At 41.7% G+C, this 22,619-nt stretch overlaps 9 protein-coding genes across 9 annotated transcripts; 4 read left to right on the top strand and 5 right to left on the bottom strand.

Annotated features, from left to right (window-relative positions):
• Positions 1-52: 52 nt before the first annotated feature.
• On the bottom strand, positions 53-494 carry LOC131262875 (cuticle protein 19-like). Its single transcript, XM_058264961.1, has 2 exons — positions 486-494; positions 53-421 (listed from the first exon to the last, which is right to left on the bottom strand). Exons 1-2 carry the CDS (start codon positions 492-494, stop codon positions 53-55), a joined length of 378 nt encoding a protein of 125 aa, XP_058120944.1.
• A 1,124-nt stretch (positions 495-1,618) lies between these two features.
• On the top strand, positions 1,619-2,074 carry LOC131262873 (cuticle protein 19-like). The gene is made up of 2 exons (XM_058264959.1): positions 1,619-1,636; positions 1,706-2,074. Exons 1-2 carry the CDS (start codon positions 1,625-1,627, stop codon positions 2,072-2,074), a joined length of 381 nt encoding a protein of 126 aa, XP_058120942.1. The 5' UTR covers positions 1,619-1,624.
• Positions 2,075-3,217: 1,143 nt separating this feature from the next.
• LOC131262870 (cuticle protein 19-like) lies at positions 3,218-3,610 on the top strand. The gene has a single exon (XM_058264956.1). It carries the CDS (start codon positions 3,218-3,220, stop codon positions 3,608-3,610), a length of 393 nt encoding a protein of 130 aa, XP_058120939.1.
• A 1,920-nt stretch (positions 3,611-5,530) lies between these two features.
• Positions 5,531-5,923, bottom strand: LOC131262872 (cuticle protein 19-like). The gene has a single exon (XM_058264958.1). The coding sequence runs from the start codon at positions 5,921-5,923 to the stop codon at positions 5,531-5,533; it is 393 nt and encodes a 130-aa protein (XP_058120941.1).
• Positions 5,924-7,460: 1,537 nt separating this feature from the next.
• LOC131265057 (cuticle protein 19-like) lies at positions 7,461-7,847 on the bottom strand. Its single transcript, XM_058267318.1, has one exon. It carries the CDS (start codon positions 7,845-7,847, stop codon positions 7,461-7,463), a length of 387 nt encoding a protein of 128 aa, XP_058123301.1.
• A 1,103-nt stretch (positions 7,848-8,950) lies between these two features.
• On the top strand, positions 8,951-9,337 carry LOC131265056 (cuticle protein 19-like). The gene has a single exon (XM_058267317.1). The coding sequence runs from the start codon at positions 8,951-8,953 to the stop codon at positions 9,335-9,337; it is 387 nt and encodes a 128-aa protein (XP_058123300.1).
• Positions 9,338-12,986: 3,649 nt separating this feature from the next.
• LOC131262871 (cuticle protein 19-like) lies at positions 12,987-13,379 on the top strand. The gene has a single exon (XM_058264957.1). It carries the CDS (start codon positions 12,987-12,989, stop codon positions 13,377-13,379), a length of 393 nt encoding a protein of 130 aa, XP_058120940.1.
• A 1,422-nt stretch (positions 13,380-14,801) lies between these two features.
• On the bottom strand, positions 14,802-17,141 carry LOC131265055 (histidine-rich glycoprotein-like). Its single transcript, XM_058267316.1, has 2 exons — positions 16,752-17,141; positions 14,802-15,242 (listed from the first exon to the last, which is right to left on the bottom strand). The coding sequence occupies exons 1-2, from the start codon at positions 17,139-17,141 to the stop codon at positions 14,802-14,804; spliced, it is 831 nt and encodes a 276-aa protein (XP_058123299.1).
• Positions 17,142-19,009: 1,868 nt separating this feature from the next.
• Positions 19,010-22,471, bottom strand: LOC131265054 (uncharacterized). Its single transcript, XM_058267315.1, has 3 exons — positions 22,463-22,471; positions 22,010-22,384; positions 19,010-19,360 (listed from the first exon to the last, which is right to left on the bottom strand). Exons 1-3 carry the CDS (start codon positions 22,469-22,471, stop codon positions 19,010-19,012), a joined length of 735 nt encoding a protein of 244 aa, XP_058123298.1.
• Between the last annotated feature and the right edge of the window lie 148 nt (positions 22,472-22,619).

The raw sequence follows: 22,619 nt of genomic DNA, 5'->3' as shown, positions 1-22,619 counted from the left end.
CACAGTTTTAGACAGGGCTGGTTTTAAAAACAGTTCACAATGTTCTGATCCTTTAATGATGCTGGCTCAGCTTGGCGTAGCTGCTGGCGTGTCCGTGGCCATGACCTCCATACGAGTGTCCTTCCTCATGGTGTCCGTACACTTCCGGATGGTAGGCATGTCCGACTCGCTTCACATGAGCCTGGAATCCGTTGTGCTTGTCCGAGGAGTACTCGACCACTCGCTCGGTTCCATCGGCTTCGTGGAGGGTGTAGGCTCCCTTGACGACGTCTCCATCCCGGTGTTCCCACTGGCTCTTGTGGTCTCCGGTATGGGGGTCCTTCACTCCATACTCGAACTTGTAGCTCGGATGCGAATGGTAATCGTGGTGTTCGTGTTCATAACCGAACGCGGCAATGGCCAGAGCGAGGATCATAACAATCTGTGTGAAGATGGAGGAAATTTGATCAACGATCTTTGTAAATCACTCCCTAGTGAAATCTTACCTTGAACATGTTGTTAAGGGCTTTGGTGTTTGGAAGTAAACTGGAACTGTATCTACTGAACGCTGGTCGAGTACTGATGCCAAATCTGCTCTCCGATCGCGACTTTATACTCAGTTTGGCCACTCTGAAACGCTCCAAACCAAAGCTTCTCAGCGACGAACTCGAACCACAGTTGATAAGTCTCCCTTTTTCACGTTCCCTTTCGGTTTCGGAGGGTGGACGAAAAGCTCACCGCACCCACTCGTTGACGGGTGACGAAATCGTTAATAAACTGCACTTTCCACCGTGGAATGTGGGACACACATGTACACACACACATGCACGAAAACCGCCGTCAAACGCAGTCAAGTAGGGCGCCGAGACGGGAAAGAGTGAACGAGCGTGAGTTTACGATCACAACACGCCAACGGGGGTCCGACATTTGGTAAGAGCTTTGCAAATTTGAGGGTCGAAGGAAACTGGGGAAAACTTCGTCAACAAAGCTAGCACGCTGCGTGCCAGCCCTTGGGGGTGGGATTGAAATGTTTATCTTAAATTTTGATTTTCATCTTGAACAAAAATAATTCGTAATTGTTTGGGTATTTTTTGTTTGCGCCACAACAAATTCACTCTCCGTTTGACTTCCTGATCTTTCGATTGAACGAACGACTTTTCCGATGAACGAAACAAGCGCAATATGGGCGCTCACATGGACCCCATGCTTGCCGGAGGTCTTGAAGGTAGATGTAATCGATGGACACTTGTCCACATTGCAACCTGCTCAAGCATTAAATCAAAACATGCGCACGGCAAAGGGTGCAAATTACCGTCGACTTGTTGCACGGCCACGTTTCTACGGCCAGCGCGTGCCGCGGGGGTGTATTTTCGTTGCTTTTACTCACAATCCCCAGTTATGGTGGGGTCGCAATGTTTTTGCTGCTTTTTCTTATCCACTTTGGACAACGATTAGAAAAGCATGTGCTAAAATATTTATCGCTCGTATGTGCTGGAGATTTGCAAGTGGATTTGGAAAAACAGTGCCTCCTACGGTGGCGTTATGGTGGAATTTTCTTCCAGCGCTATAAATTCGAGTAACCGATTGTCAGAAGGCATCAGTTCAATTTACCTGCTTCACCAGCTTACATCGTCAATCAATCACCATGCTTTGCAAGGTATGCTCGAAAGACTTACATAGATGGTCAACGCATAAATTAATTTCGAGGAAATTCTTCGTTATATAGTTTGTTGTTCTAGCTCTTGTGGTGGTCGTTGCGGTCGCTGAGCATCACGACTACCATTCGCATCCGAGCTACAAGTTCGAGTATGGAGTGAAGGACCCCCACACCGGAGACCACAAGAGCCAGTGGGAACACCGGGATGGAGACGTCGTCAAGGGAGCCTACACCCTCCACGAAGCCGATGGAACCGAGCGAGTGGTCGAATACTCCTCGGACAAGCACAACGGATTCCAGGCTCATGTGAAGCGAGTCGGACATGCCCACCATCCGGAAGTGTACGGACACCATGAGGAAGGACACTCGTACGGAGGACATGGCCACGGACACGCCAGCAGCTATGCCAACGGCAATCTGTACCAGCATCATCATTAAAGTGTCCTTGTTTTCTTTGTTGCCAGATTGTAATACATGCGACCAAATAAATAAATGTAACTGAAAATAATATTGTTATAATGATTGTATTTGGTGATGAATATTGAATAGAATAGCTATTATTTACAGCAACGAAGACGATTCTGAAAGATAAACATTTAAATTTAGCTAATACAGTTATGGGCATTCTGTATTTTGTTAAAATTATCAGTGAAGAATATTTTTAAATTTATCATTGCAGTTTCGCAATTGATGGAGATTATCTTTGGTGGATTCAAAAACTTGGATTAATTCATATCCCTGTTCTGTATTGACCAATAAAATCGACTTTTATGCCTATAAATCATGTTGTATCATTTCCATGGCAAGATTTGTTCGTTTTTATGATACTTTTCACTTATGGTACCTTTTTCATAACATAACGAAAGAATTTTAATTTATATGTTTTATTATCTGATCTACGTTTACTGATTAACGATTTACTATTAAAATAAATTCTTTTTTCAAATTTCAAAACAGTGTAAGATTTCAACACATTTTTGAGAAAACACTTACTCTTACATACTCAGTCTCATTTGTAAAAACATACCATGTTTAAACTAGGACGTTGGAAATGAGTGAAACTTTCCAAGCACTACAATAATTAGAATAAAAATGTCATTATACTCATTTCAACACTGTTACTTATCAGTAGAATGAATACTATTACTATTATTCTCATCATTAATTATAGATATTAACTCATCTCTCATTTACAAATTTTTTCAAAATCTATCTCTCTCAAAGTAAGCTTGCAATGATTTCAAATAACATCGTAGAATAAGAAATTTGGTTATCTTTTAGATGATTTTAATATTCTATGAACTATCTCGTCTAAAATGGTTTTCTTTTTAAGTGAAATTAGCAAAAAATGTCTTAACCTTGAATTTGAAATGGACCTTTGCATGTCCGCATGCTTCGTTGATTTGCGTGGCCAAATCGGGTCAAAAACGATTGATGGTGAAAGAAAACTGTGTTTCCATATCCACCTCCAATCTCGAACTATTTAAGCACGCCCGAGTCGACTACTAGCCACCAGTCGATATACAGCCACAGCCTAACCAACATCGCATCATACGAAATCACCAAAGAACCCTTTCCAACATGATGAAAATCACCATTGCCGTCCTCGCCCTATTTGCTGTTGCCGCGTTCGGTTACGAGCACGAACACCACGATTACCATTCGCATCCGAGCTACAAGTTCGAGTATGGAGTGAAGGACCCCCACACTGGTGACCACAAGAGCCAGTGGGAACACCGGGATGGAGACGTCGTCAAGGGAGCCTACACCCTCCACGAAGCCGATGGAACCGAGCGAGTGGTCGAGTACTCCTCGGACAAGCACAACGGATTCCAGGCTCATGTGAAGCGAGTCGGACATGCCCACCATCCGGAAGTGTACGGACACCATGAAGGAGGACACTCGTACGGAGGACATGGTCACGGACACGCGAGCAGCTACGCCAACGGCAACCTGTATCAGCATCATCATTAAGTGATCAAATCATGTATCTGAACGCTGGCATTAAGTTAATAAAAATTCGAATAAATTAAACAAAGAAGTTTTTGTCTTTTCAAAACAATGTTATCAATGTTTCAAATCTGCAATACACCCATAGTTTTGAATTTCTTACCAAAGTAGCTTCTAGAAACACGATTTGAAGGGAGTAATTTTTAATGAAATTTTCTTGAAAAGTCAAGTTAAAGGACATTTAATGTGACAAAACACAGGACCGCAAAACTTTCGATATGGAAAACGTTTCCAACTCAAAGTTTGTTATGAAACTTCCATCACGTGAGCCCACCAACAATGATCAACAATCAGATACATATTAAGTAAGTAAAAGATGACTTCTACTGATATTGGTCCCGGAATTTTGTATAACGGAACGGCATAATCCTCAAGTCTCAACACATTGATGGGTAAAGTTATACCCTGATCAAACAAGATGATCCAGAGTCGCGTCAAGAATGGTTTCAGTTAAGGCAGCAGAACCTGAACAACATTAAATTTCAGGATTCCCAACATTTTCTTCAAAGTAAACACGCTCATTATGTCGGAAAAACTTAACTGATTCACGAAGATAATGAAGTTATGCACTTTTCTTGTAGCAAGGATGCATCTGAAGCAGATTGGCCATATGTTGTGGTAAATAGACATAAACAAACAAAATCTTTACCATCTTTCACATTCTTTCATTTAAATGAAGTATTCTGTTTCAAAGTTTCGTAGAAGGAAGCATGTAGTAGCGTTTATTGATAAATTGATTGACTAACGAATGACACAATCAATCTCACGAACGGTGCAACCTTGAAAACGGTTCTCACAATGGAATCCAAATCTCCAAACATACCTACACCATGCTTTTCCTCCCTCGAACGATGCTTGTGGTGCACCCAATTTGAAGATCATGCGGTTTCACGCTTCACTATTTCCTGAAATGGATCAACTGCAAGCCCCTGTCGCTCGGCTTCCCATCGTTGGTTTGTGAAAGTGGCACATATTGGCCAACGGCACACCAATCGTTGGCCCTACAACTGTGCAGTGCCTAGATTTGGTAGTTTTGTGTTGCATAATTGTTGAATTAGATGTACGACACAAACACAAAATAGTGACATAGGTTTCAAGTGATTAATAGAATAGCTTCCGAAACAAATAAAATTAAAACATATTTTCCACGGCACGTATAGCCAAGCAGAAAGACCTCCCATCTTGTTAACACGTGTGTAACTAAGAGTTAAGCTACTGGTTCACTGCCGGTGCATTTGAACAGAATCCTAACTAGTTGCATCTGCTTTAATTGAATTGAGTTAATGATCTGATCGCTTTGATCTTTCGTACTGTGTCAGAGATTTCAGTGAGTGAAATCGGCATAAATCAACGAAGCTATTTAGATAATTATTAAACTTATCTTATGTTCAATTCCTACGTATTGAACATGTCTCTCATGTTTCAATTTTATTTTTTTAACATTGGGAAATTGTATGACATCTGCGTTGTTCTGCCTAGGGATGTGATATGTTGCTCTTCTTGCACGCTGATTACCGCTCATCTTCTTTTTTATATTGCGTTTGTTTCATGTATGGAACCGCTATCTCTCTTTCAATTTATGCTTTTACTTGCGATCACGATTGCATTTGGTGCCGAGAGGTTCACCATTCAGTTTGTTCATGTACCGCAATCTACATGCAACTCTAGCTCATTATTAATGCTGCAACAATAGTCGAATTCAAAAGCAGTTTTCTTACGACTTGTGGGTTACACTTTTAAAAGCTTTAACTTCACCTGGAAATTTGTATATCATTTCAAAATTTGCACCATTTCAAACACAGAGCTCAAAGATTTTATCAAATATTACAAATATTTTATTCACTTCACTGTTCCATTTCAGATCACAATTTAAACCACGGTAATTTAATGATGATGCTGGTACAGGTTGCCATTGGCGTAGCTGCTAGCGTGTCCGTGGCCATGACCTCCGTACGAGTGTCCTTCCTCATGATGTCCGTACACTTCCGGATGGTGGGCATGTCCGACTCGCTTCACATGAGCCTGGAATCCGTTGTGCTTGTCCGAGGAGTACTCGACCACTCGCTCGGTTCCGTCGGCTTCGTGGAGGGTGTAGGCTCCCTTAACGACGTCTCCATCTCGGTGTTCCCACTGGCTCTTGTGGTCACCAGTGTGGGGGTCCTTCACTCCATACTCGAACTTGTAGCTCGGATGCGAATGGTAATCGTGGTGTTCGTGTTCATAACCGAACGCGGCAACAGCGAATAGGGCGAGAACGGCGATGGTGAACTTCATCATTTTGGAAAGGGTTCTTTGAAGCTTTCAGTTGACTCGATGTTGGTTAGGCTGTGGCTGTATATCGACTGGTGGCTAGTAGCCGACTCGGGCGAGCTTAAATAGTTGGAGAATGGAGGTGGATATGGAAACACGGTTTTCTTTCGACATCAATCGTTTTCGACCCGATTTGCCCACATAATTCTACGAAACATGCGGACATGCAAAGGTCCATTTCAAAATTCAAGGTTAAGAAATTTGTTGCTACTTTCATTTAGAAAGAAAATCGTGTTAGGTAGGATAGTTCATTGAATATTAAAATTATCAAAAATATAATCCACCTTTTCTTCTTCACTATTAGTTCATTGCAAGCACTTTGATTCCCTTATCTTCTTTTTCTTCTTGACGTAACGACCATCTCGGTCATGCCTGCCTGTTAAGGGCTTACAAGACTGTTTCCTTTTGTGTACGTGAATAGTCAGTCCTCTGGTACAAGGGTGGGTTCGGTCTCGGTTGGGATTCGAACCTACGCCGTCGAGGTGGTGACCCCCGGCACTTACCTTACCTTACTTATAATTTACAAAAAGCTTAAAAAACTAATTCATCCTACTGATAAGTGGCAGAATATAAACCAAGAATGTTGACATTTTCAGTTCATTCATAATAATACTCAAGTAGTTTCACCCGTTTTTTCCGGTCAAGTTTAAACTCGGTCTGATCTGAACAATAGAGACCGAGTTTCAAAATCACAAATGTTTTCTTAAGAAAATGTTAAAATTTTTCAATGTTTTGAAATCAGGAAATGGAATCTAATTTAATGGGAAAGCTTTGTTCAGCAAACGCAGGTCAGAAAATAAAACATTTAAAAATAAATTTTTATTCTATTACTATTTAATCAATCATTTCAAGTTGCTCTTGGAAATCTGGAAAAGGGCTGAGTGAAGTCAGCTGTCATGCATGTTTTTATAATTTAAAAATCATCACAATAACGGATAAATTTTCCAACAAAAAAAAAGTTACAATATGTATCTTTCATTATCATTCATCTTGCTGGTAGCAATACTCATTCTAATCTACATGGTTGCGTCCTGCAACAGTTTTTTCGGTCAAACTTTTTTTCTCGAGTGCGAGTGTTAAAAAATTTACACGTGTTTTTACTTCTTTTGTTCTGATCCGAAAACAATCCGTCTCCCAGCTGCAGTCCTTTTTATCTTTTTTTAAATCGCGTCCGACAGCTGGTCGTCTCTTTCTAGGATGGACCCTACGGTCCTTGACCAGCTAGCGGACACGGCTTATCACCAATACTACTGATGCCCAACCGGTAAAAGTTATAACTGCCCGATCGGACCGTTGTTTTCACAACAAAATCATCATATCAATATTATTTTCAGTTAAATTTGTTTATTTGGTCGCATGTGTTTTTTTTTTTTTTTTGATACTGAACTCATAAATACAATTAGATGAGAAGAAAAACACAGCACATGTTTCTTAAAATTGTTATAAATTGCTTTATTTTATGTTTACAACTTAATATCGGCTTTCAGATACGTGGTTTAATCACTTATTGATGATGCTGGTCCAGCTTGGCATAGCTGCTGGCGTGTCCGTGGCCATGACCTCCGTACGAGTGTCCTTCCTCATGGTGTCCGTACACTTCCGGATGGTGGGCATGTCCGACTCGCTTCACATGAGCCTGGAATCCGTTGTGCTTGTCCGAGGAGTACTCGACCACTCGCTCGGTTCCGTCGGCTTCGTGGAGGGTGTAGGCTCCCTTGACGACATCTCCATCCCGGTGTTCCCACTGGCTCTTGTGGTCTCCGGTATGGGGGTCCTTCACTCCATACTCGAACTTGTAGCTCGGATGCGAATGGTAATCGTGGTGTTCGTGCTCATAACCGAACACGGCAACGGCCAAAAGGGCGAGGGTGGAGATGGTAATTTTCATCATTTTGGAAAGGGTTCCTTGGTGTTTTCGGTTGATTGCGATGTTGGTTGGGCTGTGGCTGTGGGTCGACTGGTGGCTAGTAGTTGACTCGGGCGAGCTTAAGTAGTACGAAAATGGAGGTGGATATGAAAACCGAACTTTCTTTTAGCAGTGAATGCATGAGATACAATTGCACTTGTGGACATGGAATGAATTTGCTAAATTAGAGAGAATTTTTTAATTGCTTTGGAAGTTTAAAAGAAGTTGTCGAAAGCTTAGCGTAAAAGCGTTGCTAATTTAGAATCATGTCAATGACCTTCACTGATGAAACTTGTTATCAGCCAAAAAGTTCTCATATTAAGACGGCATCGGGATGCCGCTTCCCGTGCTGTCTAAAGATATTAACATAATAAACTGAGGATTCGATTTCTGCGTGTATCGAGCATACCTTTGTTTAAGTAATTTTCACAAACACAATCACAAAAAAAAGATGATACTGAAAAGTTTCAAGCTATAGCTTTTGGTACATATATGATTTTGAGAGGCCGCGTCGAGACAGCTTATAGATCCCGTCGTTATCTTCTAGTTGCCTAAAGTACATTCTATCATACAGTGATGATGACAGACTCGGAATACGCCCCTTTTGTTTTTGTAGGAGTAGTTCATACAAATACTAACCGTACGTTTATTCATTGGCATCGTATACGAAATTGAAAATAATATCTGTTCTTTTAATTCCTGAAACATGAGCGTTATTTTAGAATAATTAAAATTAACACCAATAAAGAGGTAGAAGGAGAGAAGGGTAGTATGAGGAATACAGAGGTTTTAAACCATTCGACTCCTTTCGTCTCTTCGAGGTGAAGGAGAATATTAACATCATAAATAGATGCAACTTTTCTCACAACCTTGGAAAATTCAAATAAGGCTGGTTTCTTCCATACATCGCTTCATGTCATGTAACAAAAGCTCGCGTTCACTGCTATAGGAAAGTTCGGTTTTCATATCCACCTCCATTCTCTAACTATTTAAGCACGGCCGAGTCGGCTACTAACCACCAGTCGATCTACAGCCACAGCCCAACCAACATCGCAATCAACCGAAAACACCAAAGAACCCTTTCCAACATGATGAAAATTACCATCGCCACCCTCGCCCTTTTGGCCGTTGCCGTGTTCGGTTATGAGCACGAGCACCACGATTACCATTCGCATCCGAGCTACAAGTTCGAGTATGGAGTGAAGGACCCCCATACCGGAGACCACAAGAGCCAGTGGGAACATCGGGATGGAGATGTCGTCAAAGGAGCTTATACTCTCCACGAAGCCGATGGAACCGAGCGAGTGGTCGAGTACTCCTCGGACAAGCACAACGGATTCCAGGCTCATGTGAAGCGAATCGGACATGCCCACCATCCGGAAGTGTACGGACACCATGAGGATGGACACGCGTATGGAGGACATGGTCACGGACACGCCAGCAGCTATGCCAAGCTGGACCAACATCATCATTAAATGATTAAACCACGTATCTTAACGCCGATATTAAGTTATAAACATAACATAAAGCAATTTTTGGAAACATGAGCTGTGTTTTTCTTCTCATCTAATTGTATTTATGAGTTCAGTATCCAGTATACATAACAATTTGTGTTTTATTTTGTGCTCCTTCGATTGTATTCGAAAAAGGCGGGGTGAAAGTGAAAGTCGTACACATCATTTTAAAAAAATACGAAACATCATCAATTTTTCATTTCTAGCTCTAAATTTGTTTTGAAACTTCCACCATATGAGTTCACCAAGAAATGTAATTCCACTGACCAACCAGCCTGCAATGACCAAAAACCAGATGTATGTTAAGTCATCGAAGAAAAAGATGACTTCCTGGAATTGCTCATTGCCCTGCATATGTGGTCTTACTTTTTCCAACGCGTGCATATGTGTTTTAACCAGATGCATCCACAGCCCAGCGTCATTGAAGCGCTCGAAATAAGTCTCAAACAAGTCGTAGAACGGTGAGCGTTGGTGGAACTGTACCCGAGAACGGTCTACTATTACTGGTTCCGGAATCATGAATAATGGCACTGCGTAATTCTTCAGGCCTATTGCGACAATCGTCAAAGCCATGCCTTGACTCATGACGGAGCAATGGACTTCATTTCTACGCTTTCCAAGCCGCCGCTCTTCACGTCGGGTCTCGGATAAAGAGAGATAGTTATGTTTTAGACCATGATCCATCTCTGCCGCATTCGGTACGGCCAATATGCGATAATCTGAAAGAGCAAAGTCTTTGATGGTGTTCGGTAGTTTGTAGAACTTTGAGAATGTCATTAGCGATATCAGTTTGGTGTTGTACGCTTCGGAAAGGAAGAACAGCAGAACGATCAGGGTGAAAGTAACGATACGAAACTGAAATGGATGCTCGTACTCGTTACCTCCTCCACCGAAGAATGTGATTCCAACCAGATCGTAGCGGTATATCTTGGGAAACAGAAACTGTAGCACCCGGCAGGTCACAAACAACGCCCCGAGGACGATCCAGATTCCCATCGAGAAAGGTTTCAGCAAAGGCTGCAGAAAGTCACGTTCCTTACGCTCAGGACACACCAAATACCAGCCCGACTGCTCACGGAAGTACAGCGTATGCGAAAAACTTTGCCGAATTACTTGGTCGTTGTATCGCAAATCCGCTGTAAAACTATGTTTAGCATCCTGGGAGTACAAAGTAGTCCCATTGCATCGTTGCTGGATAATAATGTCGAAAAATTTCGGCAGAACCCCAAATACTACGTCGTCGTATGGCATTATGTACGGATAATCCCATTCCCCGTACAAGACGAACTGATATCCATTGAGATCCTGCAGTTTGTTGGGGAAAAAGTGTGCTATTGGACGATGGTCGCCGGAAAAATAGTACTCCCGGTTGGTGAACGGATTCTTGGTCCAGACCGTCAGTTTATCGAGTGATTCGAGCTCGACCTGGACAACAATGAAGTTCATGATTCCTAACTTTTTCATCAATGCAAATACGCTCGTTCTATCGCGAAAACTTGACTGGTTCATGAGGATCACGAACTTTGCACTTTTCCTGTAGCAAGGATGGTCATCGAGATTGAATAGTATGCGTCGACTCGGGAACTAAAGGAAACAAACAACAACTTGAACGATTGTTCACAAATGTGATCTTAAACGAAACATTAGCTATTACTTTGACAATACCTCATTGTTAAAGCCCGTTACATCCAACAGCACTATCGATGCCAATCGGATTATTAAAGCGTTAACATACACTTTTGAAGTTAGTGTACGAATCGGATAGTTTTCAAACAGCCGTTTTAGAAGCGTCGGAGAGGGCTCTGGCAATGTAGAATTGTCCGTGGTGTAGATACAAAGCTCCGTTCCATATGTTTGTGTGACTTTATCGTGTGAAATAATCGCATCTATCAGTGTCAGAAGATCACACCGTGAACCCGCGAACAGATAGAACATTAGTGAACAGGGAAGAATCAAACCAATCCTTTTGCTACGCGACAACATTTTGTGTCTTTTCGAAGTTGACTAACGAATGACAAAAGCTGGAAGTTGTCCCACACAATTCACTCAGTGGGACAGTTTGATGTGGTATTAATTTTTAATAGTAAAATTGCCGGAAGAATAATCTTATACATGTTTCAATATGCTGTAATACTAAAATGTTAAAACCTTGCCCCTTAATGGTATTTGATTGGGTCCTAATGGTGATGGTATAAATTGAAAACAAAAGATTGAACATAGAACTCCGAAATTATAGTCCAGTTCCAATATTAACAAAGGCATCTTTGTCGAGATATTCCTAGAATTTCTCTTTGGCGTTTGACATATGAATGTAGAAATCTCATTTAAAAGAGTATGACAATTTGCTTTGTTACTATTAAACCGAAAGAGCGCACGGTAGACTTTTAGATGTATCGTACAATATTGAACTTCCAATAACCAAATCTCAGATGGTAGCATGTGGTAGCGTTTATTAATAAATTGATTGACTAACGAATGACACAATCAATCTCACGAACGGTGCAACCTTGAAAACGGTTCTCACAATGGAATCCAAATCTCCAAACATACCTACACCATGCTTTTCCTCCCTCGAACGATGCTTGTGGTGCACCCAATTTGAAGATCATGCGGTTTCACGCTTCACTATTTCCTGAAATGGATCAACTGCAAGCCCCTGTCGCTCGGCTTCCCATGGTTGGTGTGTGAAAGTGGCACATATTGGCTAACGGCATACCAATCGTTGGGCCTACAACTGTGCAGTGCCTAGATTTGGTTGTTAATTATTATGCAATGGATGATTAAAATGGTATGATTTGATTTTTAAGATTGTTTAATGTGGACGGAATATGTTGGATGTAGGTTTGTGTTTTACGTGGTTATGGATAACATTTGTAGTCTCAATTATATCAGACTTCCAATTATTACCATTCTACAGCGCTTCTCGGAGGTAGTTCAATCTACCTAGAAAACTACACTCGATTTTCGTTGTCAACAAGCTTGCGAAACGTTTCCATTTTTTTATATTTGTTCATATCCGACGTTTTAATGGATTGTATTATCCACCATTCAATAATGAATATTCCAACTGTCGATCTATTTTTTCGTTCCCTGCATGCACAAAATTCTCCTTTAATGAAAGCAGCGTTCCATTTGATGTCGTTTTAAATTGATTAACATGGAAAACATTGTTAAATATTTTCGTTCAACTAGTAACTTCATGGCAAGAAGATATTTTCAACTATCGCAAATTATAATAATGGAAAATAGGAATTGATGAGAATGGCTTTCCGCGTACGCAAAGGCAACATACTTATAACCGCAAATTTGAGCCACAACCGAAAACGTTCGTAACGCCTAGGAGTGAAAAACATGTCAACATCGTAAATAGACGCCAAACACTTTTATTTACCTTGAAAAATGGAAATTAAGTCTGGTTGTTTTCATGCCCCGCTACGTGTCGTGCAATTGAAGCTCGCATTCTCTGCTAAAGGAAAGTTTCGTTTTCATGTCCACCTCCATTCTCTAACTATTTAAGCTCGCCCGAGTTAGCAACTAGCCAACAGTCGATCCACAGCCACAGACCATCCAACATCGCATCAAAGGACAACACCAAAGAACCCTTTCCAAAATGATGAAAATCACCATCGCCACCCTCGTCCTATTCGCTGTTGCCGCGTTCGGTTATGAACACGAACACCACGATTACCATTCGCATCCGAGCTACAAGTTCGAGTATGGAGTGAAGGACCCCCACACCGGAGACCATAAGAGCCAGTGGGAACACCGGGATGGAGATGTCGTCAAGGGAGCGTACAGTCTGCACGAAGCCGACGGAACCGAGCGAGTGGTCGAGTACTCCTCGGACAAGCACAACGGATTCCAGGCTCATGTGAAGCGAGTCGGACATGCTCACCATCCGGAAGTGTACGGACACCATGAAGGAGGACACTCTTATGGAGGTCATGGCCACGGACACGCCAGCAGCTACGCCAACGGCAACCTGTATCAGCATCATCATTAAAATTCCAATTTTTTTTTAAATGTGATCTGAATCGGAATATTAAAAAGTAAAAGGAATTACTCAAAAATAATTGTTCTTAATTTCTTAAGCTAACGCAATCGAAAAAAATAATTAAAAATTCAGTGCGACACCGAGTGATAGAAGCTTGCAGTTTTGCCATTTCAGACAGTGTAATGTGAAACTATGATCTTCATATTGGGTGTACCACAAACATCGTTCGAGGGAGGTAAAGCCTACCATGCATTTTATGCAGACGTTTATGTTCGTGAGTTTATGAAATAAAAATAATTTTAATGTAAATTTAGATTGGGGGTCCGCGACAGCCGAGCGGTAGCGCCGGTTAGAAAATCGGCCCATGAGCGCCGGGGCTCACCACCTCGATAGCGTGGGTTCGAATCCCAACCGAGACCAGACCCCTCCCCTGTACAAGAGGACTGACTATCCACGTAAATCAGGGAAACAAATCTTATAAGCCCTTAACGGGCAGGCATGACCAAGAGGTCGTTACGCCAAGAAGAAGAAGAAGAATGTAGATTTGCGTCTTTAACAACTAATCAGTTCACCTTAATCCTATCTCCAAACTTTGTTCACTTAATGCAAGGTACTCAAATCTTTTCAAATCGTATTTATTACTTGCTGAAAACACTTGCAAGGATTGAAAAAAACACTTGCAAGGATTTTCACATTTTCACAGTGTGCTGTGTTTTGCACAGGATGCTTGTAGCTTCACTTAGTTTTGGTAATATTATTTGTTCTTTTCACACCAACACTATTGCGGCCAGGTCATAGAGCAACATTGATAGAGGTTCTAAACCTTTTGTAATATTTAATTCTGGTATGTGTGTTGAATTATTTATCCTGCAATTTTACTATTAAAAATGTATACCAACTGTCATGACCCTCTGAGTGAATTGTGTTAGACAACTCCCAGCTTTGGTTAGTAGTTAGTCAACTTCGGAAAGATACGAAATGATGTCGCGTAGCAAAAGGGTTGGTTTGACTCTTCCCAGTAGTTCTATCTACTGTATCTATCTATACAAATGTTCTATCTGTTCGCGAGTTCACGGAGTGATCGATAGCGTCTATTATTTCTCACGATAAAGTCACAGACATAAGAGAACCGGAGCTTCGTATCTACACCACGGATAATTCAACATTGCCATTGGACATTGGATATTACTTCTCATTCTAAGGATAATGGGATTTTATATACTTGACCGTCGTATGTTTAGTCATGCAATATGTGTGATCTAAAATTAGAAATTAGAAATTAGTTGTATAAAGAACAAAGCAACTGAATATTGAGGAATAAAATACAGACAGATGACAAATGCGAAAAAGTTCGGTTAAAAACTTCTTTTTTCATTTATTTAATTTTTCTTTAATTTAATATCAGTGTTGCAGATGCTTGATTTAATGCGTTTAATGATGATGTTGGTCCAGCTTTGCATAGCTGCTGGCGTGTCCGTGGCCATGACCTCCGTACGAGTGTCCTTCCTCATGATGTCCGTACACTTCCGGATGGTGGGCATGTCCGACTCGCTTCACATGAGCCTGGAATCCGTTGTGTTTGTCCGAGGAGTACTCGACCACTCGCTCGGTTCCGTCGGCTTCGTGGAGGGTGTAGGCTCCCTTGACGACGTCTCCATCCCGGTGTTCCCACTGGCTCTTGTGGTCTCCGGTATGGGGGTCCTTCACTCCATACTCAAACTTGTAGCTCGGATGCGAATGGTAATCGTGGTGTTCGTGTTCATAACAGAACACGGCAACGGCCAGCAGGACGAGGGTGGCGATGGTGATTTTCATCATTTTGGAAAGGGTTCTTTGGTGTTGTCCTTTGATGCGATGTTGGTTGGGCTGTGGCTGTGGATCGACTGTTGACTAGTAGCTGACTCGAGCGAGCTTAAGTAGTACGAGAATGGAGGTGGATAAGGAAACTCAACTTTCATTCGCCAGTGTATGTGCGTTTAAGTTGCAAGACAAACAACATTGTAGGTTGGTATGAAAACATTCATTTTCACTCATCAAGGTTAAGCAAAATGTTTAAGCATTATTTTACACTCAGTTTTATAACTTGTTTGTCTATATAACTTCTTCAGAATGAAAATTGCTCAATAAATTTGCCAAGAATCATGTATGGTAGCTAAAAATATATCGTTTTAGTTTCTGTATCGCGCCTGTTCTGCTTACAAAGTGATTTAAATAATTTATGCTTCAATTGAATCATTACATTCTCTCCATTATTCAGTTTTACGGAATCGTTTCACATGATACAGGGTGGAGTAGAGAAATATGACAATTTGAAATGCCATTAAACTGGAAAAGCACAACCGTACTATGTTTGGATATTGTTTTATTTTTATCTAGTGCTCTATTGTTAGTTTTATTTTATTTTAATATATCTCTTTTCGTCCCTTTTTCTGAAATGTTGCTTCACTCTTCCGAGCATAACTATGGGAATTCTGTCGATGGTATGGTGTGTTTTATTTTTTCGTTGTTTCAGTCAGTCCGAGGTTTATCGTTTTAGACGATCGATTTGAGATAATTACATTTGAAAAGTGGCAGGAAAACGGTGAACGCCCGTTAGTCGTTTGCCTAACGTATGAAGACATTTGATTTGTGTGACCATAAAATTAACCGAACCTTTTTTTTAAAAGAGCTCAATATAATCCCATTTTGACTACGTTTCGTTAATTAGTATCCATTTCAAATAGCAGAGCTAACATAGGGTACAAGTTCGTTCGGCCACCCTTTGACATCATTTCAGTCGAGACCAACAAGAAGACCTGTTTCCCCCTATACAAAGCGAAAAAAATCCGTTAAGCTTTTAATGGGCTGACTTAACCGAAGAGAAGAAGGTAATATACCATTTGTTGATCTATTTCGTACTATTTATTGTATTACTTATGCATAAGGGTTGTAAATACTAAAGTTCTAAAGTTTTCCAAAACATTTATTTAATTTATTCCCTCAAAATAGCCATATTTTAAACATACCATTAGCGTTCTGTAGCATTGATTTATATGCTGTGCAAATTAAATATTTTGCAGCTTTGGATCAAAGCAGTTTGTTGGTACTCGGAATGACCTAAGGAACTGGGTGTGCCATGAATTGGATTCCCATCCAAGACCCAACCATGTTCTCTATAGAAGAATAAGCCAATATAAAATGTATGTACTTAGGAGTAAACATGAACGAAACGGTCGAAGTACAAGAAAAAATAGATTTAAATGCAGAATAAATTTTATCAAAGCATGTTTTTAACGATGCTTGTTTTTCGGAATAAAACCTTAATGAATACTTCGAATTAGTTTACTTTAAAATTTTATTTATTTCACATGCAGTAGGCTACACTGACTTCTAATCGCATTAATGATGATGCTGGTACAGGTTGCCGTTGGCGTAGCTGTTGGCGTGTCCGTGGCCATGACCTCCATACGAGTGTCCTCCCTCATGGTGTCCGTACACTTCCGGATGGTGAGCATGTCCGACTCGCTTCACATGAGCCTGGAATCCGTTGTGCTTGTCCGAGGAGTACTCGACCACTCGCTCGGTTCCGTCGGCTTCGTGCAGACTGTACGCTCCCTTGACGACATCTCCATCCCGGTGTTCCCACTGGCTCTTATGGTCTCCGGTGTGGGGGTCCTTCACTCCATACTCGAACTTGTAGCTCGGATGCGAATGGTAATCGTGGTGTTCGTGCTCGTAACCGAACGCGGCAACAGCGAATAGGGCGAGGACGGCAATGGTGATCTTCATCATGTTGGATAGGTTTCTTTGGTAGTTTTACTGCTGCTCACCGAGATACGTTCAACGATCGACTGTGCCTTGATCGGTAGCGTTCGCAAGCTTAAATAGTGTTCAGCCTTGTGTGGAAAGCGTCATTTTCGGCTCCCATTTTCACGTGCCAGCGGTTGCATTGTAACCTTGATTCGTATTTTCTTTGACTGGAACTGTGGGTGGGGACATGGTGTCGTTTCGATTGGGAGAGAAGTCATGACTTTCGATTGATTTCCCAGTGGGCTTTCTTGTATCGTTCATTTCGGGTTTAAAAGAGGTAGTACGCTTGATTAGTTTAATTAAACCTGGTTATCGATTTGCAATATTAGGCAATAGAGCCTTTTAACTTGTTCTTGTATTCATGTGTGCTTTATGAATTATCTCGGTAACATATGTATGTATAAAAATATTGATGAAAGATTGAGTCTCAGCAAACGCTTCACTTGATGCGGTGCTTCACACGAGGCAATTAGGGGGAAAAATAATAATATGCTTTCAATGTAGCCAGCGTCGTTGTCCGGCGGTGCGGTGACTAGTTTTATGTAAGCCTGAAGCTTCTGTCAGGAGGGTAAAACATTCCTCGCAAATGAGATGAAGTGTTATGATTTTTATGTTGTTGTTTTGTATGCCGTCATAGGTTGACCACGCTAAAGCCACGCTCTTTGCCCATTTATTGTACGGGGTTTAGTTTTGTGCTTGTCGCTGGATGCAAGTGTTAAGCTCCAGACTTGACGGATCATGCCAGACGTAAAGGGGTGTGCCTGTGGCTATTTTTCCATTGTAGGGTCCGTCGATCTTCACCTGGTGACATAATACTGAAACGATGGGGGATGTCGCATGCAGTATGCTTCGGGATATGGTAAGTTATCCAATAGGTTCAATATGAGCTCAATGGTGCAATGTTTCGACAAAGGGATGCGATTATGAGATTTCACATATTGATACTAATAAATAATGATCTTCCACACCAAATCTATCTCAGTAATTATTTGACTATTATCATAATTTGATATTAGTTGTATTACTGGAATACTTTGTTGAAGCTTGACTCATCTCAATGATAATATCAATTTTATTCTGTTAATACACGTTTTGTGACAGTTTGGGCTGCCTCAACAAAATAGATAAGGAAAATATTATTTATTATTATTGGGAAAATAAATTCTAATGAAGGCAATCGAAAATGCAATGATTGCAATTTTAATTAAACTGGTCAATTTGCAAATGTCTTATTTTTATGCATTCAAGTAAAATCTCTAGATTTTTCAGGCGTCTCATATGACGAAAACGATTTATCCTGACACTTAAAAAGGGAAAGAAAATGATTAAATCAATTTTAATTAAACTGGTTAATTTGCAAATGTCTTATTTTTATGCATTCAAGTAAAGGCTGCGTACTACTAGGCTACTCTTAAAGGCTACGTACTATCGAGTGTCCCCGAGTGAATATCCCACGTTTTATGTTGTTATCTTAGTATTTGCTATTCTGTAATAGAGGATTGATCAAGTAGGAAACGATAACGATGTGTAACGGGAAACCTAAATCGTCTTTCGTTTTCAACAAAAGAACGTGTGTTTTGTTTCCGAAAAACAATATGAAGTGCCCAACCAGTTGTATGCCAGTTGGTGCATACATTTAGTGAAATAAAACATTTCATCGCATTTCATTTGATATGTTTTTCAATAGTCTTTGTGGTTTATTTTCAGTTTAAGAGAACTGATTGAGCTCGGTAAGATATCACATTCGGAGTAGGAAGTAAAGAGGAGACCCCAGCTCTAGCACTAACGTAGGCCGACCGGGGGTAAACCATCGGGCACGGGAACTCATACTGGCGATGTGCCTGTGCCACTTAGTGGTGTCCACCGTACACCTGCGGGTGGTGCGCATGTCCAACCTTCTTCACGACAGCCTCGAAGCCACTGTGCTTGTCCGACTTGTACTCCACGACGCGCTCCGTGCCGTCCGGCTCCTGCAGCGAGTACTGGCCCTTGACGACATCCCCGTCCCGGACTTCCCACTGGCTCTTGTGGTCACCGGTGTGCGGGTCCTTCACGCCGTACTCGAACTTGTACTTCGGGTACGCGTAGTAGTCCTTCGGCTCCTCGTGGTGATGGCCACCGTATCCGCTGAGCCCATGCTCTCCCCCGCTGTAGTACTGGGCGGAAGCAACCACGGCCAGGCAGGCGACGACGGCGACGATCTACGTGGGAGGTGAGGGTATAGAAAGTGACAGTTTCAGCTTCCGTTGCGTTGCATATCGGTTTGCAGCCGAGCGGTGCGGAAAACTTACCTTGAACATTGTTAGCTTGATTGCTGCTGCTGCTGAAGGAAATGTGAACGATGGAACGGTTGACGTGCAACTGATACCTGGCTGGGGCACGTGGTCGGTTATTTATACGTGCGGGTGCTTTACGGTGGCGCTCGCGCTGCCATAACTCGATGGCGGTTATAACATCGCCACGCTGTGGGCCGTCACAGTGTAGTGGGGCATGCGCCAACTCTGGCCGCGACGCCAGTACCTCCTCCACACACACACACATACATGGGTAGGAGGATGGTCCGAAAGCGAGCGTAAACCAATGGCCGAACCCCGGGGGCCGCTACTTCTGGTACACGAGCCTGGTCAGCGCGGTGTCCATTTGTGTGGAGTGGCCCAGATTTTCCCAGAGCCCAGTACGCACGCACCGCCGCATGGGGCTGTACCGGGAGTTTCAGGCCGTTGGTCACGGCGCTTTTTTGTGGCACGAGGCGAGTAGAAACAGGGAAGAGGTTTTGGGCGCACGGCAAAAAGAAAAATGCTGGTGTAATGTAATGTTCTGGTGTGCTTTTAATTTTTTGTTTGTTTGTTCGATTGCTTTCGCTGCCCCGAGCGAGGCAGTGAGGTTTTTCCTGAGCCAACCTTCAAAGTCCGCTGAGTTGTCGTTGCACACAAGAAAAACAATTGGAAAATTATCAATTTTAAATTAATCGAGAAATGTTTGAGAGAAGCAGCGTTGTAATACGAGGTCGCCCGATTGGTCGGTGTGAAATTGATGACCATTTGGAAATGGAATCCTCCAACGCACGCCAGGTTAATTGACATTCTAGGTCTGGTTGTTTGTTTGTTTGTATGAACGAACGCTTTCAGTGATGATTTCAACAGATTTTCTGAGTGCCAAATTTCGATCGGGGTAAGAAGAATATGGTTTTCTTGCTTCGAACACGATTGCATGGATCTAGAAGAGATCGAATGCTTAAAAAAAGCACCCAAGATGTCCCTGAATGGCACGTATAAATATTCGATGCAGCAAAGAATTACTCATCAGTTCACTGAAGAGTCTCAAGTAGTGTTGTTTGTCGCAGTTCTACATTTGCCACCAATTTCAATCATGTTCAAGGTATAGTAAAACAATGATCAGCCAAAGGGACTACTAAACCATATCGAACGGTTTCGGAATGCTTTTAGGTCCTTGCTCTGCTTGCCTGCCTGGCCGTGACCGTCTTCGCTCAGTATCCCGGCCATGGATACGAGCACAAGGAACACTATGCGCACCCGAAGTACAAGTTCGAGTACGGCGTGAAGGACCCGCACACCGGAGACCACAAGAGCCAGTGGGAAGTCCGGGATGGAGATGTCGTCAAGGGAGCCTACACGCTGCACGAGGCCGACGGCACGGAGCGGGTGGTCGAGTACAAGTCGGACGCCCACAATGGGTTTGAGGCAAATGTGAAGAAGGTTGGACATGCTCATCATCCGCAGGTCTACGGAGGAGGACATGTTTCCCATGGACAGCCCGAGTATCACCACGGAGCGGGAGCCAGCTACGCCAGCGTTGACAAACACTACTATTGAGAAGCCACCGGTGGACCGAAACGATACCAAGGATTTTGTTAAAGTTGTTATGATGCTGCGAAAACGAATAAATTGTTGTTAACGTTAAAATCAATTGAATATGTGACAAGTTTAGATTTTTTTTCGAAAATCAGAGAACGAATTGATTGATTTACTAAAGAATTAAGTTGATTTAATCTGGGTTGAATAAGATGGACAATGTCTATCTAATGATCATGGTTCAATTTAAAAACTGTTAGATCGTTGTGATCAAATCAACAACGAATTAATTTTTGCGATTTTCAATGAGATAAGAGTTCGTTTATTTTCCATAAAAAATAGCTTAAGCAAAATTTTTGCTTAAAATACTCATGTTCAAAAATACATAAAAATGATAAAAGCAGTTGTAAAAATCACGTTGCAATTGCTATTTTAACTCTCGCTGGTTTTTATCACAGATATTGAATTGAAAGTCTTCGTATATAAAAGGTTTTTGGTTAATAAAAAAAAACAAACCAAAATGGTTGATGCCCATTTTCTTACCAGTTGTATAACAATCGACTGATAAATGTTATTGGGGAATGATAAGGAAAAAAATAATTACGTTATGATAGCAAAGACATAAAACCAACATGATGGTATTGCTTTGTAAATGATCAATTTATTTCATTAGGTGCTTCTCATACATGCTCTTTTGTTACATGTTTTGTTTTGTTATTTGGATCTTTCTTTATATAAACATTTATTTAGTATCATCAGGATTTAAATTTTGAATTTTATTTAGCAACGTAAAGCACTACAAAAAAACATTATGTATCTAATTGATCTTCAAGATGTTTTAGTTTTTTTTTACAATAGATTTCTTCGACTGTTTTTTCTTTGTTATGATACTTTTCTTAAAAATAAAGCAATCATTGTTATTTAATTTTTTTGCAAGAGACCATTTTATTGTATCACATTCTTTTGGTTGTTTGTTTTGGATGTGTCTGAAGAGTTGTTTCTAGCCAGAAGGTGGATCGCTTAGTAGTGCTTGTCAACGTTGACGTAGCTGGCACCCGAGCCGTGTCCATGTCCGTAGTGTGCCGGGGCAGGTGCTGGCGCAGGATGGCTGGCGTAGTGCTGCGGATGATGAGCATGTCCAACCTTCTTGACGTCGGCCTCGAAACCGTTGTGGGCATCGGATTTGTAGTCGACCACGCGCTCGGTTCCATCGGCTTCGTGCAGGGTGTACTGTCCCTTGACGACGTCACCGTCCCGGACTTCCCACTGGGTCTTGTGGTCTCCGGTGTGGGGGTCCTTCACGCCGTACTCGAACTTGTACTTCGGGTGCGCATAGTGTTCCTTGTGCTCGTGTCCATGGCCGGGATACTGAGCGAAGACGGCGACGGCCAGGCAGGCAAGAAGGGCTAGAATCTATCCGTTAAATGTAGGATAAGAGAATGATTAAAATCGTTGGAATTGAATATCACTTGAAGATGATTCTAAACTTACCTTGAACATTTTGTTGTGTTTCTATCACAATTTTCACTTCGGAGATGTTTTCGATTTGAAAGCTGCCGATGAACTGATGCATTACTCGTCTCACGCCATGAATATTTATATCGTCGAGAAAGATGCGACTCTTCGAAATTATTGTCATTGACGCGTG

This window comes from Anopheles coustani, chromosome 2 (assembly GCF_943734705.1).
Source record: "Anopheles coustani chromosome 2, idAnoCousDA_361_x.2, whole genome shotgun sequence".
NCBI lineage: Eukaryota > Metazoa > Arthropoda > Insecta > Diptera > Culicidae > Anopheles > Anopheles coustani.
This window is presented reverse-complemented; position numbering and strand designations above follow the sequence as displayed.